The sequence below is a fragment of the Amphimedon queenslandica genome, unplaced genomic scaffold (assembly GCF_000090795.2).
Source record: "Amphimedon queenslandica unplaced genomic scaffold, v1.1 AMPQUscaffold_13208, whole genome shotgun sequence".
NCBI lineage: Eukaryota > Metazoa > Porifera > Demospongiae > Haplosclerida > Niphatidae > Amphimedon > Amphimedon queenslandica.
In genome coordinates, this window is record NW_003546556.1 from 62,851 (window position 1) to 77,766 (window position 14,916).

Sequence of the window (14,916 nt, forward strand, 5' to 3'; positions counted from 1 at the left end):
AATTTTTACAATTAAAGTGAGGTTTCTTAATAACAATGCAACACAATTACTGTAATAATAATAATACAACACAATTATTAGTAATGGTACAACATAACAGTACAACAATTATTGATAATTAATATAAAACTATGCATTAATTTTATATCTTGTTTTTGGTGTGCTTCCACTGTTTCAAATCCTTTTTGACTTCTTTTTCCTCTTCTTCTTTCCCTCATCCTCCTCCAGCAAAGGCATCTCACCAGTAGCAACATACACTGGGCTATACTTAACAGGTAGTTCTGTAGGGATGCCATCCTCACCTTCGAAACTATAAAAACCTCCAGCCTTAGCTCCAGCTTTCTTAGTACCACCCTGGCCCTCATCGCCAGTAAATACAACTTTCTTCTCTTTTTGTCTTGGAGGTGTGGCAGCAGTAGCTGCAGGACCATCATCTTCTGAAATTTTATAAAGTTTAGACCAATCTGCTGCCATTTTCTTTCCAATGGGCGTCTCATCTCCAAGCATGCCAGCATTCCTTGCCATAGCAGCTTCAATACTTGTTGAAGTCATCGACTTTTGTAGTTTTTTCTTTGGTTTCTGTTTGTCATCAAATTTCGGAGGTTGCGAAAGGAATCCTGGTTTTGCAAATGACCGCATAGAAGAAGGCGTAGACGAAGAAGATTTATCTAGTTCAGGTATGTCAGGTATGTCTTTCACAGACATGTCCGTCCTTGCTCTTAGCAGTTTCCCTCTCTTTTTCTTTGTCACTTCTCTGCTGAAATCAGTGTCTAGAGTTCGAGCATCAGGTACATCTTTTAAAGACATGTCTGTAGCTCTTTTTAGTAATCCCCCTTTCTTCTTTGGCTCCTCTTTCCTGAAATCTTTATCTAGAAATGAGTCATTGGAAGTGTCTTTAAAAGACAGAGCTGTCCTTGCTCTTTGTAACATTCCTTTCTTCTTTGTCTCATCCTTCTTGCTGAACTCAGCAGCACTCATTACTGCTAAAGTTTCTCCTTTCTTTAGCATTCTCCCCCCAGGCCCAACTCTCCTACCTGCTGCCTTCTGTGAGGCCTCATCATCTAAAATGAAAGAAGAGTCTCTCTTTACGAGCTGTCTACGTTGATGGATGTGTTGAACAGTTCTTTTAGTAGTGGCTCCAGCCTCTTCTCCCATCATTCCTAGCAGTGTTGGATTGCTGCTACTTCTCTTCAAAGCTTTAGGCCCACCACTGCCAGTCATATAGGTAGGACTAATGACCTGGGTTGGTCCTGCACCAGGTAACCCTTGTTGAGAAACTGGGGGTGCCCCCATACCAGCCATTATCATCAACTGCTGGGAACTACTTCTCTTCATTAGTTTCTTCTTTCTCTCCTTTTCCTTTTTCTCTCTCTCCAGCTCTTTCTTCAGCTCTCTCTCCTCCATTTCCCTACGTCTCTCCTCTTCATGATCAATCACATGGACTTTAAATGGACTGCCGGGGACGTCAAAGTCATCCCATTTAATTGTGACCTCATAGTCACCGCCTTCTCTTGGGAAATATGTTCCTTTCAATCGACGAGGAGCATCAGGGTCAATAGGTGCCACATCAACTTTAAAAGCATCTTTGACTCCATGCAATACAACTGTGAGCGTACCAATACCTACATTATAATGAAGAAAATTAATAATAAATTATTATACAGTTGCACATCAATTAAAAAAATTAATACATGTATAGTAAAATGTCATAATTCCTTAAAATATTTTTCTGTAGTAACTGGAAAGCTATTAATTGTTGCAGTGCTTGCACAGTTTTAATTCATTGTGCAATTATTAATATCTAGACTACATTAGAGTATAAGCTTATTATATCAACAGTACATGAGCTAGGGTATAACTCTTACCTGCATCATCAGTCTCAATGAAGAACTCAGCCTCTTTCCTTGCTTCAATCTGAGGCGAGAGTCCAGGACCATAAGCTCTCACTTTAGTATAATCCGGTTCAGTCCGGACCTTAATGTCAATGGGAGAGAGTGGAATGTGGACCTGCCCCCACCAGATATTGATCCTGTGCCAGCCAGAGAGTTTAGTTTCTATCTTTAAGGAGTAGATACCATCATTGTCATCAGCTATAAAGATCTTTGGGCTTGTTTTCTTTGGTCCTTGAACAACTGCCTGGAGCTCCCCATATCCAGCGTTCTTCGTATCAACAAAGAGTTCAAGAGGTCGTCCACGGAAATGGAGTGCATTTGGATGCATGGCTGGTCCATAAACACGGCATTTGGATGCGTCAGGAGCAGGGAAGGCTGTGACTTTGAAGTCACAGCCTGGGATTGGTTTACCATAAAACTTGACAGTAATGAGGTACTCCCCCTCAACAGGAACAGTATAGGTAACGCCATAAGTCTTGTTATTCAAATCCTCAATTTTGGACTCAACCCTCAGTGTCTTATCGGCACTGACAATATCAACAGTCAGTGAGTCAGAGCGCTTAGCTAGGAGGCCAGTCTCTGGTGTGATGATACCAAATCTAGCTGGTCTACCAGTCATTGCTTTCTCCAGCCCTGGACCTTTGGCTGAGCAGAGATTAGGATCTGCTATTGTAGCTATTGGTTTATGAAAAGGACTCCCTGGGGTGATAAAACCAGCTAGAGTGGTGACTACTTCGATAGGACCAGGTTCTGTTGGTGTGAAGCTGAAGGTGTAAGTACCGTCCCTGTTGTCTCTTGCTTCTGGTGAGTACTCTAGTATCGGACCTTTAGCTGTAACGAGAGGTTTTTCATCCCCTGCTCCAGTTGCATTAAGAGTAAAGGTAATAGGCTCGTTAACAAAAGACTCTGAATCATCCCAATCAACCATTGTGACTTTAGTGGGATCAACTATCACCAAGTCAAAGGCTGATACCTCCCTCTCTGCTACGTTGATTTGACCTTTGACCTGTCCCAATTTTAACGGAGTCACAGTTAGTGTGTAAGCCCCTGCTTTGTTTTGTTTGACAGTTTTAGCAGCAATAACATCATCATCATCATCATCATCACCCAATGCATTGCTGATACTAAACTCAACTTCAGGATTACCAATACTGGGACCTTTCAGCTCTATATCTAACTTCTTTCCCAATTGAAGATGCTTTGGCACATCAGTAATAACTTTCCACTCTGCAGTATCCAGTACAGGTACTGTAAAGGGATTACCAGGGACTGGGGCACCTCCCATTAACACCTCTAGTGCATGCTCACCTGAGTCAGTAGGTACAAAGGTCACTCTGTATTTGTTGTCAAATTTCTTGGCTCTTTTCTCTCCTTTTTTCTTTTCTTTATTCTTCCCTCTGTTTCCTTGAAATGGCCTCTCCTTTTTTTTCATTCTCTTTTTAGCTCCAACATCTGACTCTAAACCTTCTCCATCCTCAATTATTATCTCTTCAATATCAGCTCTTTCATCATCACTACGGTCACTACCATTTCCCAAATCTTTCATTTCTTTCCTTTCGTCATCTATCCCTTCTTCTCCATCTATCCCTTCATCTCCTTCATTTCTTTCTTCTCCAGTTCTGCTGCTGCTATCTTCATCTTCAGCATCATCAACATTAGTATAACCTATGCCATCTTCTTCTCCTTCCTCTTCAGCATGATCTCCCTCTCTTTCACTTTTGTACCCTTTTCTTTCTCCTTCTCCTTTCTCTTCCTCTTCACCCCCTTTGCCTTCCTCGCCTACGTCATCTCCTTTTCTCTTTCCTTCCTTTTTTTCTTCTTCTTTTTCTCCTTCTTCTACTTCATTTTCTTCTTCTAATTCCTCCTTCTCCTCCTCCTTTTCTAATTCCTCTTCTTCTTCTGATTCCTCTTCTTCTTCCTCCACTTCTACTACTTCCAGTATTTTAGTATCTCCATTAGGTAGAGTTACTCTTGCCTCTGGCTTCACATCACTTGCATAAACACTGAAAGAGACTGGTTTTCCAGTCAGCACAACCCCATCAATCCCAGACACTTTGCATTTATCAGGATCACAGACAAAGACGGTGAATGGTGTTTTCTTTATATCCTTACCAGCTACAGTTATGCTCACATCAGTTCTACCAGTAGCTGTTGGTAGCAGAGTAATGGCTGCAGTGTCTGGGTCTTCTATTAGTATGGAGTCTGTTACAGAGGCAGAAGGGAAGCCATCAGGATTAGTGACATCAACATCAATAAAAGGAGAGCTTCCATAAGCTCTACCCTTCACCACAATCTCATGTGGTTTGTTAACATGGAGGTATTGAGGAGGGTCTTCAGTCATTGTCCATTCTGATGGATCAATGACAATAACTTGCAATGGACTCTTGTTTATTTCTTCATCGTTGAGGTGACAGGAGACAGTGTAGGGACCTGCTTCAAGGGGAATGAACTTTGCCTTAGCTTTGTGTGTTCCTTCAAGAGTAACAACAGCCTCAGCTGTGGGACCTGTTATGAGAGATTAACATGTAGTGACATCTGTTATGAGTTTTACTTTTAATTTTCTATTTCGATATGTACATTGTATGTGAGCCATTTTTTGAAAAACCATAGGCATTAATTTTATCAAAATTATGGCATTTTTAAAATTGACCATAACTTGGAAAATTGAAGTCGGAATCAGCTTAAACTTTCTACACAGCATAAGAACATCAATATGTATCAGAAAATGTAATAAAAATTAGGGGTGATTTTGGAGCCATTTTTTGGAAAAAACCATGGACTATAGCCTTGGGTATTTTTCAGAATTTCGGCATTTTTAAAAATTGGCTGTAATTTGGAAAATTGAAGTCGGAATCAACTCAAACTTTCTACACAGCATAAGGGCATCAATATGTATCAGAAAATGTAATAAAATTTGTGGTGATTTCGGAGCCATTTTTTTGAAAAAAACCATGGGCTATAGCCTTGGGTATTTTTCAGAATTTCGGCATTTTCTTAAAATGGCCGTAACTTGAAAAGTTGAAGTCGGAATCAGCTCAAACTTTCTACACAACATAAGTACATCAATATGTATCAGAAAATGTAATAAAAATTTGGGGTGGTTTCGGAGCCATTTTTTGAAAAAAACTATGGGCTATAGCCTTGGGTATTTTTCAGAATTTCGGCAATTTCTTAAAATGGCTGTAACTTGAAAAGTTGAAGTCGGAATCAGCTCAAACTTTCTACACAGCATAAGTACATCAATATGTATCAGAAAATGTAATAAAAATTTGCAGTGGTTTCAGAGCCATTTTTTGAAAAAACCATGGGCTATAATTTTTCAGAATTTCAGCATTTTAAAAAATTGGCCGTAATTTGGAAAATTAAAGTCGGAATCGACTCAAACTTTCTACACAGCATAAGAACATCAATATGTATCAGAAAATGTAATAAAAATTTGGGGTGATTTCGGAGCCATTTTTTGAAAAAACCATGGGCTATAGCCTTGGGTATTTTTCAGGATTTCGGCATTTTCTTAAAATGGCCGTAACTTGAAAAATTGAAGTCGGAATCAGCTCAAACTTTCTACACAGCATAAGTACATCAATATGTATCAGAAAATGTAATAAAATTTGTGGTGATTTCGGAGCCATTTTTTGAAAAAAATCATGGGCTATAGCCTTGGGTATTTTTCAGAATTTCGGCATTTTCTTAAAATGGCTGTAACTTGAAAAGTTTAAGTCGGAATCAGCTCAAATTTTCTACACAGCATAAGTACATCAATATGTATCAGAAATTGTAATAAAAATTTGTGGTGATTTAGGAGCCATTTTTTGAAAAATTTCAGCATTTAAAAAAATTGGCCGTAATTTGGAAAATTGAAGTCGGAATCGACTCAAACTTTCTACACAGCATAAGGGCATCAATATGTATCAGAAAATGTAATAAAATTTGTGGTGATTTCGGAGCCATTTTTTGAAAAAAATCATGGGCTATAGCCTTGGGTATTTTTCAGAATTTCGGCATTTTCTTAAAATGGCTGTAACTTGAAAAGTTTAAGTCGGAATTAGCTCAAATTTTCTACACAGCATAAGTACATCAATATGTATCAGAAATTGTAATAAAAATTTGTGGTGATTTAGGAGCCATTTTTTGAAAAATTTCAGCATTTAAAAAAATTGGCCGTAATTTGGAAAATTGAAGTCGGAATCGACTCAAACTTTCTACACAGCATAAGGGCATCAATATGTATCAGAAAATGTAATAAAAATTTGGGGTGATTTCGGAGCCATTATAATTTTACCTGCTGCCTTCAAAGCCAACTGTCCAATGACCAGTTCAGGACTAGCCCCGAGATCAATTGGTATCTCAATCTGCTCCTTAAGAACCCCAACTCCAGTCTCAGTAAAATCAGGCTCACCCATTGTGAGCTCATCGGCTGCAGTCTGCAACTTGGAGTACTTAAAACGACTCAAATAAGTAGCAACAATAATCTCGTCCACCTTAGGATCGGAGAGTTCATCTGGACCAACAGGACAGACTATGTCTAGTCGACTCCTGGCAAGCTTAATGCAGGTATCAAGATTATCTTTAGCCTTGTGTGGGTCGAGGTCCTTCCATGATGGAATAAGGCCGGGGTGACAAGCCTCCATTAGCGCTGCTAGATTAATACCGTTGTTCCAGTCAGTGGAGAGGTTTGTTATACCTTGTTGAGGTATTATTGCTTGTATCCAGGAGAGGAGTATCTCGCTGGCGGGAACAAAAAAATAAGAGACGTAAGTCATGACGCTTAAATCATCAACGTCAGGATTATTGAGATCTTCTGGGTCTAGGATCTTTGGTATTTCAAAATTATCCTCAGCAAGCGTCATACCAAGTTGACAGTTTTCCAGACCATTTTTAGGACTCAGGGAGGCGTGGTTCGGACAGAGGCCGGGCTTCAAGCGATCGACTAGCCCACAAACTGCTCGTCCATCGTTCCAATCGGTAGTGAAGTTCTGAATATTGTAGTCAGGGATCTGAGTGTGGAGCCACTCCTTCATGGCTTGCTTGGTAGAGAGACCACGCCCACTGGAGCGTATCTGGAAGTGACCAATAAGAGTCCATATCAGGCCAAGAATGAGCTTCAAATTGCAGCCGTAGATATCCTCAGGACCTGAAAAAAATATTACTTTATAATAATTGTCATATTTTCCACCACAAAAATAAACCGGTATACAGTATCTTAGTTTTATTTTTGGCATATTCAATGATGGCTCAATGATGCATGCATGGTTGAAATCAACACCAAACTGATATATAAACAGCCCAGTCAATATTATCTGGCTGTATGGTAACCTCCAAACTAAATTGCGACCCAAAGAGCAAAATAAAATACAACAGTAAGTTTATATTGTGCAATAAAGAATTGATCCATTAAATATATCTCTCACCTATATTTACAAGTTTGATGTTTTCAGCTTTGATAAACTTAAATACAAGAGACAGATTCTCCATACACTGTATCTTTGAAACCGGTTTCTTATTGTACTTGCCCACTTTGCGAGGCTTTGCTAAGTTCTCCAGGAGCAAAATGAGCAACAGCCCGTCCGTCAGGTCGTGCTGTAAGTCATTCACTGAATGCTTGGCGACCTTGAGATTCCCTCTGAGGCGGTCGTTGAACCAATTGGTGAAGACCTTCTTCAGTATCTGCGCATCCTTATTCTTGGCAGCCATGACTCGCTCTCTGTAGACTAGGAAAAGACGCAGTGAGATCTGCGTGAAGATGAAAGGTTAGCTGTAGTTGCACCGAGAGATGAATATCAGTAGTCTGCCAGCCACACCTAAACTTATATCTTGAAGTAACTTATTCATTGTTCCTTCAAGTAGTAGATTAGATACTTCCTTTAGAACCAAAACCTTAGCTTTACCTTCATCCATAATTATAAAGAGAAGATGAGAAAGGCTAAAAGAAAGGACAACTTCTCACTCCATTTTAATGCATGTACCCAGAAGGGTGTGGCTAAAGCTAATGTGAATTTATTTATTATTTTTTCCCTTCACATTTTCAATGTACAACATGTCCAAAAAAATTAATAATAATAACAAATAATAATAATAATAATAATAACAAATAATAATAATAATAATAACAAATAATAATAATAATAATAATAATAAATTACTTGTACATAATTCAAAAGAGAGAGAGAGATAATTACGATACGTCCACACACATACAATTAAAATAGTGAGATATCCTACAACTAAAAGATGTTCTAAAATAAGAAATAAGACAAAGCGAAGCAAGGCATGTTTTAAATATCACTGAGAAAAGACAAACAAAATGAAGACGACAAAAAGGCAGCAGAAAAGGATGAGAAAAAGACTAGGATATACTAGGATATACTAGAATATACTAGTTTCCTTTCTGGCAGCACTTCATTTTCGATCCAGACTTCTCGTCTTTCTGGTCGTCAATTTTGATGACTTTAGTTTCGCTGACGGAACCACCTCCTCCTTGACCTCCATCAGCTGGAGCCTTCTGGATAACAATGTTATAGATCTCTGAGAGGGAGGGAGAGAGAGGGAAGAGAGAGACAGAGAGAGAGGGAGAGAGAGAGTAGAGAGAGAGAGAGAGAGAGAGGGAAGAGAGAGACAGAGGGAGAGGGAGAGAGAGAGAGGAGAAAGAGAGAGGAGAGAGAGAGGGAAATAGAGACAGAGAGAGAGAGAGAAAAGGATACTTGTTGAAACCTTACAACTGTTACGATTAGTCATAAACACAAAATGCACACAGTACATGTACAGTACAGATAATATACAGATAATATACAGATAATATACAGATAATATACAGATAATATACAGATAATATACAGTACCTGTCAGAATGTTCTGGAAGGCAGCCTCTACATTAGTGGAATCAAGTGCTGAAGTCTCAATGAATGACAAACTGTGTTGCTCTGAGAGAGAAAAAGATATTATAATATGATAAAAGTGATTTCAGTAGTATAACAGTGGTATGGGTCTTTCTATACAGTATTTTATATAATCTATTCCCCCAGTCTATAGTTAGGAATGTACATGTACATGCAATATTATGAGTTAAATCATAAAGTGACTAGGAGGAAATGGTCTACATTATGATTGCTATAAATATTATGAATATTGTGTGTGATATGCATGGACAATCACATCAAATGACTCCTTAGCTTCACTTTCATTGTTAACACGTAGTTAACATACAATAATAATGATGCATATAAACAATCAGTAATTATAATAAAATTAATGACAATTCTGTGTGTGTGGGAGGGGTACAAGTACAATCTGACTTTGAGCCAAATTAATTAAATGTACACATACATGTACATGTACCTGCAAATTTCTTGGCTTCTTCAGTGGAGACTGCTCTAAGATGCCTGAGGTCGCACTTATTGCCGGCCAACATAATGACAATGTTGGTATCAGCATGATCCTTCAGTTCCTTCAGCCATCGCTCCACGTTCTCGTAAGTCATGTGTTTAGCAATATCATACACTACCAGAGCACCAACAGCACCTCTGTAGTAACTGGAGAGAGAGAGAGAGGGAGAGGGGGAGAGAGAGAGAGGGAGAGAGAGGGGGGGAGAGAGAGAGGGAGGAGAAAAGAAGAGAGAGAGAGAAGAGAGAGAGAGAAAAAACACAAGACAAGAAGAAGAATTATCAATAAAACATAAATAAACACTTCAAACAGAAAAAGGAAGGAATGAGAGAGTATGTGAATAAAGGAATGTATAGGTGAACATGTTGTTATTATTATTTAATTTGTTATTATTATACTTACGCGCTGGTTATAGCTCTGTATCTCTCCTGACCAGCTGTTTGGAAAAAAGAAAAATAATAACTATTAATAACTATTGATAACTATTAATAATTGGTCATTAATCATCATTATCACTACTGACACTGACAATTAACATTTCCATATTTGGTATATGTATCATAGGAAAACAACCCCACAAGTATTGAGAGGGTATTGAGAGAGCACAACAAGTTTTGAGACTCAGAACTTTCAAACTCATTCATTCTGCTATTGCATAAGTACACGTACATACTGATGCTTCACATTTCCATTCCTAAGTTTCCATTCCAGTACCAACACAACAATCAATGAACAGACACACACACAATTCAAAATTACAAACAGCCATTACTCATATCAACACATGTACATGTGCATGTATAATGTATACTTATCACAAAAAATACACAAAGACAACTTTTGGTATGTTTACAAGATAGTTTGTTATCGCTCTTCTTTCTCTCCTTCCTCCCTCTCTCTCGCCCTCCTCCTTCTCCCCCCCTCTCTCTCTCCCTCTCCCTCCCTCTCTCTCTTCCTCTCTCTCTTCCTCCCCCCCTCTCTCTCTCTTCTTCCCCCCCTCTCCCTCCCTCTCTCTCTCTCTCTTACCAGTATCCCATATTTGAGCCTTGACTACCTTCCCGTCCACTTTAATGCTCCTAGTGGCAAACTCAACTCCGATTGTTGATTTACTTTCTAAGTTAAACTCATTACGAGTGAAACGAGAAAGAAGGTTTGATTTGCCTACACCGGAATCTCCGATGAGGACGACTTTAAATAAAAAGTCATATTCTTCTTCTTTGCTGGTCATAATTACAGATCACTGTAGGGAAGAGAGGGAAGGGAGAGAGAGGGGGAGAGGGAGAGAGAGGTAGAGAGAGACAGAAAGGGAGGAAGAGAGAAAGATCAAAGTAACTAATTAATTCCTACTAGTATCAAACCATTCAACTATTAAGGATTGCATGGAAGTAAGATACACAAAATAAAAATGACAATAATAATAATAATAATAATAATAATGACTTTACAGTAAATGTGGGTTTATTTCTACTCATCAAAAGTGGGCCACGCCCATTTATGACTTTATCCAAATATTTGATGCAACAAATACAAATCGTACAAAAATTAAAAAACAATCTAACGTGCCAAATAAACCAAAAATTAATACAAACCAACGACAAAAAAATACATTTGAAAACATGTACTGCGTGTGTACATGTACATGTACATACAAAATACTTGAAAGTCAGTGAATGCTATATATATATATATATAATTCATTGGGTTTCACTCTACACCAATAAATGCCAGAATACCTCCCTAATGGATGCGTATATACACAAATACCTTTAAAAGTGACACGTAGACACATAAAGACATACCAGAGTACATGTACTAGGGGCAAAGTCGAGTTAATAAGCATAAGACTTGCCTTTTAGTTCCTAGCCGTTACAAGAGTCCCTAAAGATTGCCGATACGTGTTCTCCCTCTCGCTTCTTCCTCTTTTCTCTTTCTTTTGACCTAAAAAGACCAGAATCAACCCCCCGAAGATAAGAGAAGGCCACTTAGGTTATTAATAGTTAAGTAAAATTAGTTAGTTAACATTAATAAAAATGAACGTCATAACTTTTTCAATATGACGTCAGTGATTATGAATTTTAGTTAGTTAACTATTATTAAAATCTGTTATTATAACTACTTAATTACTTTTTTATTAATAATTTTTTGTATCAATTCTCCATTGCCAGGTAGCTTTATAGATAAAGGAAAGCCTGAAGGTTAGTCCGTTTCTCTTCCTTTTTGCTAATTTATGCCAGGGGCAGGTTGCCTGATAGAACAACATGCTCCTCTGTCTCTGTCTCTCTCTTCTCTCCGTCTCTCTCTCCCACGGTAAGCTTGAACATAAGAAAAGTTTTGTTATTTTTCCCTATCAGCCAAGCGAGCAAACTACATTTCACGACACCTGCTTCTGCTCGTGCTTGTGTGTTTTTCATTCCTTAAAGCCACTCCATTAGTTTATACTCTAGGCAATAGGAAGATTTTATTAAAAGTGCCAATAAAAGCACATGTACGTTTTTAATTTAAAATGTACATGAATCAATTTGTACATGTACTTATACTTTATAGATGTTCTTGTTTCTGTCTGCTGTGTAGTGGCTATCATGTCTATATGCCCTGTGGCTATTAGTTTACTCAATGGGCTTATTTTATTTCATATACAATTTCTTTATTGCATTCATTAACCTTTTTATTTCCATTGTTACTTTTCTCTCTCTCTCTCTCTCAGGATTGAATGATGACCATCCTCTATACCCATTCCTCAATCATTATGAACACATTGATTATGATGAACACGATCTACTGCATCATCACTATCGTGTCCAGCGGTCAATGTACGGGCCTAGAGAAATTGAACTAAAATTCACAGCATTTGACAGGTAATCAACCAATCACTAATACACACATTCATGTGAACTATTAATTCTGTACATGTACATGAAGATACTGTAGCACCTCAGAGTGTTTGTTGTCTGTGTTGGCAATGATGGCTATGTGTGTCTTTGAGAGATTCTGTTTGACATATTTGAAATTGTAGCTACATGTTGTTATGGATATTATTTAAATTCATTAATAGTTAATCCAGACAGAGAGAGAAAGAAAGAGAGAGAGAAAGAAAGAAAGAAAGTGTGTTAACTTGCAGATTGGTACACATACAGTACATAATAAATACAAGTATTTTGTTACTAAGATACATTTACATGTACACCATACACATAGCTACAAGAGGCTACTATCATCATCATGTATTGAGTGTATCTAATGAGGTATGATGAGGATGTCCTTATTTGTACAGTATTGATTGATGGAAATATTTCCTCATGTGACACAGTCCATGTCAGCCCTGGCATGATCATGTATCCTCCTTTCAATCCATCATAGATAATGATGTCCATTCTATTTATAGGCACCAATTCTATTTATAGCTTAGGCTGTATGCCAGTGTATAAAACAGATCATTGTACTGAAAATTTTTGTATTTACTGTAAATAGTGTTGATTCTATTTATAGATATGACCATTCTCTTTATAGTATCCATGATATTGTGTATATTCCAAATTGTGTGACATACTGTACAAGAATGAAGTAATTAATGGTATAATGGTGGTGGTGAGGTTTATAGCTGCTTTAGTTTAGAGTCGTGTTTGTATAAACTGTATAGCTTCCATAATGATAATATCATCTTGTTATGAATTATTATACACATGCATACACTAATGCATTGAGGGCCTTCTGTGTATTAAGAGATGTAGAAAGCACTCTATCGTGTAGATGTACAATATTTAGTCTATCATCTATTAATTTATTTATTTATTATTATTATTATTATTATTATTATTATTATTATTAGATTGTTTGATATTCGTCTCTATCCTGATGATTCTTACATACACAAGGATGTGAAGATTAAACTAAACTCTGTTCCTTATAAAGGCCACACCTCCTTTAGGTCGCTACTGTATTCAGGATATGACATCAGTAAATGACATACAAATATCGACATGTACATCTCCCTCCCTCCCTCCCTCCCTCCCTCTCTCTCTTTTAGATGATCCTTCTACCCAAGTCACTGGTCATTTAGCGTTTGATACTTTTGACGGTGCCATTTATACAAACGATGAGATATACTTCATTGAACCAAGCACAAGGTGACATTATCATTTAATTAAATAAACCACACCAGCTGGGAATTTGTAATTCAATTTTATTATTATTAATCATTATTAATACCCTATACTGTATGAACATGTACATGTACTTTTCTTTCTCTCTTTTGTTTAGATATTTTCCTAATTCTGATTCTCCTACTCATTCTATAATATATCGTCACTCTGATCTCAATGCAACGCTGCTCAATATTCATGGGCGGACTCCTTGTGGAGCTACAACCTTCTCCCAGCAAAGAAACCTTTACTCAATACAAGTATAGTTCATCATTAATTATTATCATTAGTTTAATATTGAATTTTGTTCACACGTTCATTAATGATAATAATAATAATAATAACCAGTAATAATAATGTTAATGATGATTGTCCAATATTGGGTCTTTTTTATTGCAAGCCACCAAATTAAAAGTTGCTATTTCTCTCTTTACTCCTATTATTACTCCCTCCCTCCCTCCCTCTCTCTCTCTCCCTCTTCCTTCCTCCCTCCCTCTCTCTCCAGGATGCTGGTCCATCAGATCATATTAATCTCCATACTCGGCAGAGCGGTGCTCGTAACACTAGTCTTGTCCGCTGCACTCTCCGTGTTGAAGCTGATTACAAGTTTGTGACTAACGTAGCCTCAGGATCTGATGATACGACCAGAATGAACAGCGCCATAGCTGTACTTAGGAATCTCATCACCACGGTAATGAACTGCCACGCCCCTCAATTAATATCAATAGAATATTACTGTCGGAAATATTAACATGTACATGCTATTTTGGCCGTTAATTGTTTTGTAAAGAAACTTCCAAGTTTAAAATCCACCATTTTGTTTGAATACATGTAGCTTTGAAATCACTGCATGAAAAAATTAATTTGATTTTAAAGCAAAATCCATGAATCAGTGTTTCCCCATTACATGTATACATACTATGCTACATTGTACAGTGTATTATCTGTTATTATTATTGTTTTGTTATTTCAGGGAAGTATTATATTTCAAAACACTGATTTCAATATGGATGCGGCTGGTGCCCGTGACAATATCCATTTCCTTGTCCTCGAGTTTGACATTAACACTCAGCCTCCGCCCAGCGGTTCATTCCAAGCCAACGAGTTCATTGGAGTTGAAGCTTTCCTTAACTCTTACTCTGAGGCTGATTTCACTGCTTTCTGTCTCTCGTATCTCTTTACTTATCGTGACTTTGATGGAGGAGTTCTTGGACTTGCTTTCGTTGGGAACAGTAATAATCAATTTGGTTAGTTTTAGCATTGTTGTTGTTGTTGTTGTTTTTGTTGTTGTTGTGTTGTTGTTGTTGTTGTTGTTGTTGTTGTTGTTGTTGTTGTTGTGTTGTTGTTGTGTTGTTGTTGTGTTGTTGTTGTTTGTTAATTGGAATGCATGTATTTACATGTAGCTATTTTTTGAACCTGTTAATTTTTTATTGACTGTCATACATGATGTGTATAGTTATAACGCATGTACTGTATGTGCATTCTCCTCCCTCCCTCTCCCCCCT

The 14,916-nt window shown here is 37.6% G+C and overlaps 3 protein-coding genes across 4 annotated transcripts; 1 reads left to right on the forward strand and 2 right to left on the reverse strand.

Moving 5' to 3' along the window:
* Window positions 1-2: 2 nt before the first annotated feature.
* On the reverse strand, window positions 3-7,586 carry LOC100636841 (filamin-A-like). Its single transcript, XM_003388749.2, has 5 exons — window positions 7,304-7,586; window positions 6,175-7,026; window positions 3,826-4,397; window positions 1,866-3,699; window positions 3-1,622 (listed from the first exon to the last, which is right to left on the reverse strand). Exons 1-5 carry the CDS (start codon window positions 7,584-7,586, stop codon window positions 175-177), a joined length of 4,989 nt encoding a protein of 1,662 aa, XP_003388797.1. The 3' UTR covers window positions 3-174.
* Window positions 7,587-8,165: 579 nt separating this feature from the next.
* Window positions 8,166-11,295, reverse strand: LOC100637597 (ras-related protein Rab-11B-like). Its single transcript, XM_003388755.3, has 6 exons — window positions 11,122-11,295; window positions 10,299-10,512; window positions 9,675-9,708; window positions 9,228-9,421; window positions 8,732-8,812; window positions 8,166-8,417 (listed from the first exon to the last, which is right to left on the reverse strand). The coding sequence occupies exons 2-6, from the start codon at window positions 10,498-10,500 to the stop codon at window positions 8,269-8,271; spliced, it is 660 nt and encodes a 219-aa protein (XP_003388803.1). The 5' UTR covers window positions 10,501-10,512; window positions 11,122-11,295; the 3' UTR covers window positions 8,166-8,268.
* Window positions 11,296-11,393: 98 nt separating this feature from the next.
* Window positions 11,394-14,698, forward strand: LOC100636965 (disintegrin and metalloproteinase domain-containing protein 10-like). 2 transcript variants are annotated; one of them, XM_020000215.1, is made up of 8 exons: window positions 11,394-11,467; window positions 11,513-11,579; window positions 11,977-12,127; window positions 13,099-13,226; window positions 13,297-13,396; window positions 13,530-13,671; window positions 13,917-14,102; window positions 14,385-14,698. In XM_020000215.1, the coding sequence occupies exons 2-8, from the start codon at window positions 11,531-11,533 to the stop codon at window positions 14,661-14,663; spliced, it is 1,035 nt and encodes a 344-aa protein (XP_019855774.1). In that variant the 5' UTR covers window positions 11,394-11,467; window positions 11,513-11,530; the 3' UTR covers window positions 14,664-14,698. The 2 variants fall into 2 exon arrangements, with proteins under 2 accessions (XP_019855774.1, XP_019855775.1); XM_020000216.1 differs by lacking the exon at window positions 11,394-11,467 and having other exon boundaries at window positions 11,507-11,579.
* The last annotated feature ends 218 nt before the right edge of the window (window positions 14,699-14,916 follow it).

Coding starts and splice junctions, on each gene's coding strand:
- LOC100636965 (XM_020000215.1), top strand. CDS start 11,531: ATGCTCCTCTGTCTCTGTCTCTCTCTTCTCTCCGTCTCTCTCTCCCAC. Junction 11,580..11,976: donor CTCCGTCTCTCTCTCCCACG/GTAAGCTTGAAC, acceptor TCTCTCTCTCAG/GATTGAATGATGACCATCCT. Junction 14,103..14,384: donor TTAGGAATCTCATCACCACG/GTAATGAACTGC, acceptor TTGTTATTTCAG/GGAAGTATTATATTTCAAAA.
- LOC100636841 (XM_003388749.2), bottom strand. CDS start 7,586: ATGGCTGCCAAGAATAAGGATGCGCAGATACTGAAGAAGGTCTTCACC. Junction 4,398..6,174: donor GTTGGCTTTGAAGGCAGCAG/GTAAAATTATAA, acceptor CTCTCATAACAG/GTCCCACAGCTGAGGCTGTT. Junction 3,700..3,825: donor GAGATACTAAAATACTGGAA/GTAGTAGAAGTG, acceptor GAAGAAAAAAAG/GAAGGAAAGAGAAAAGGAGA.
- LOC100637597 (XM_003388755.3), bottom strand. CDS start 10,500: ATGACCAGCAAAGAAGAAGAATATGACTTTTTATTTAAAGTCGTCCTC. Junction 9,709..10,298: donor GGCTCAAATATGGGATACTG/GTAAGAGAGAGA, acceptor TTTTCCAAACAG/CTGGTCAGGAGAGATACAGA. Junction 9,422..9,674: donor TACAGAGCTATAACCAGCGC/GTAAGTATAATA, acceptor CTCTCTCTCCAG/TTACTACAGAGGTGCTGTTG.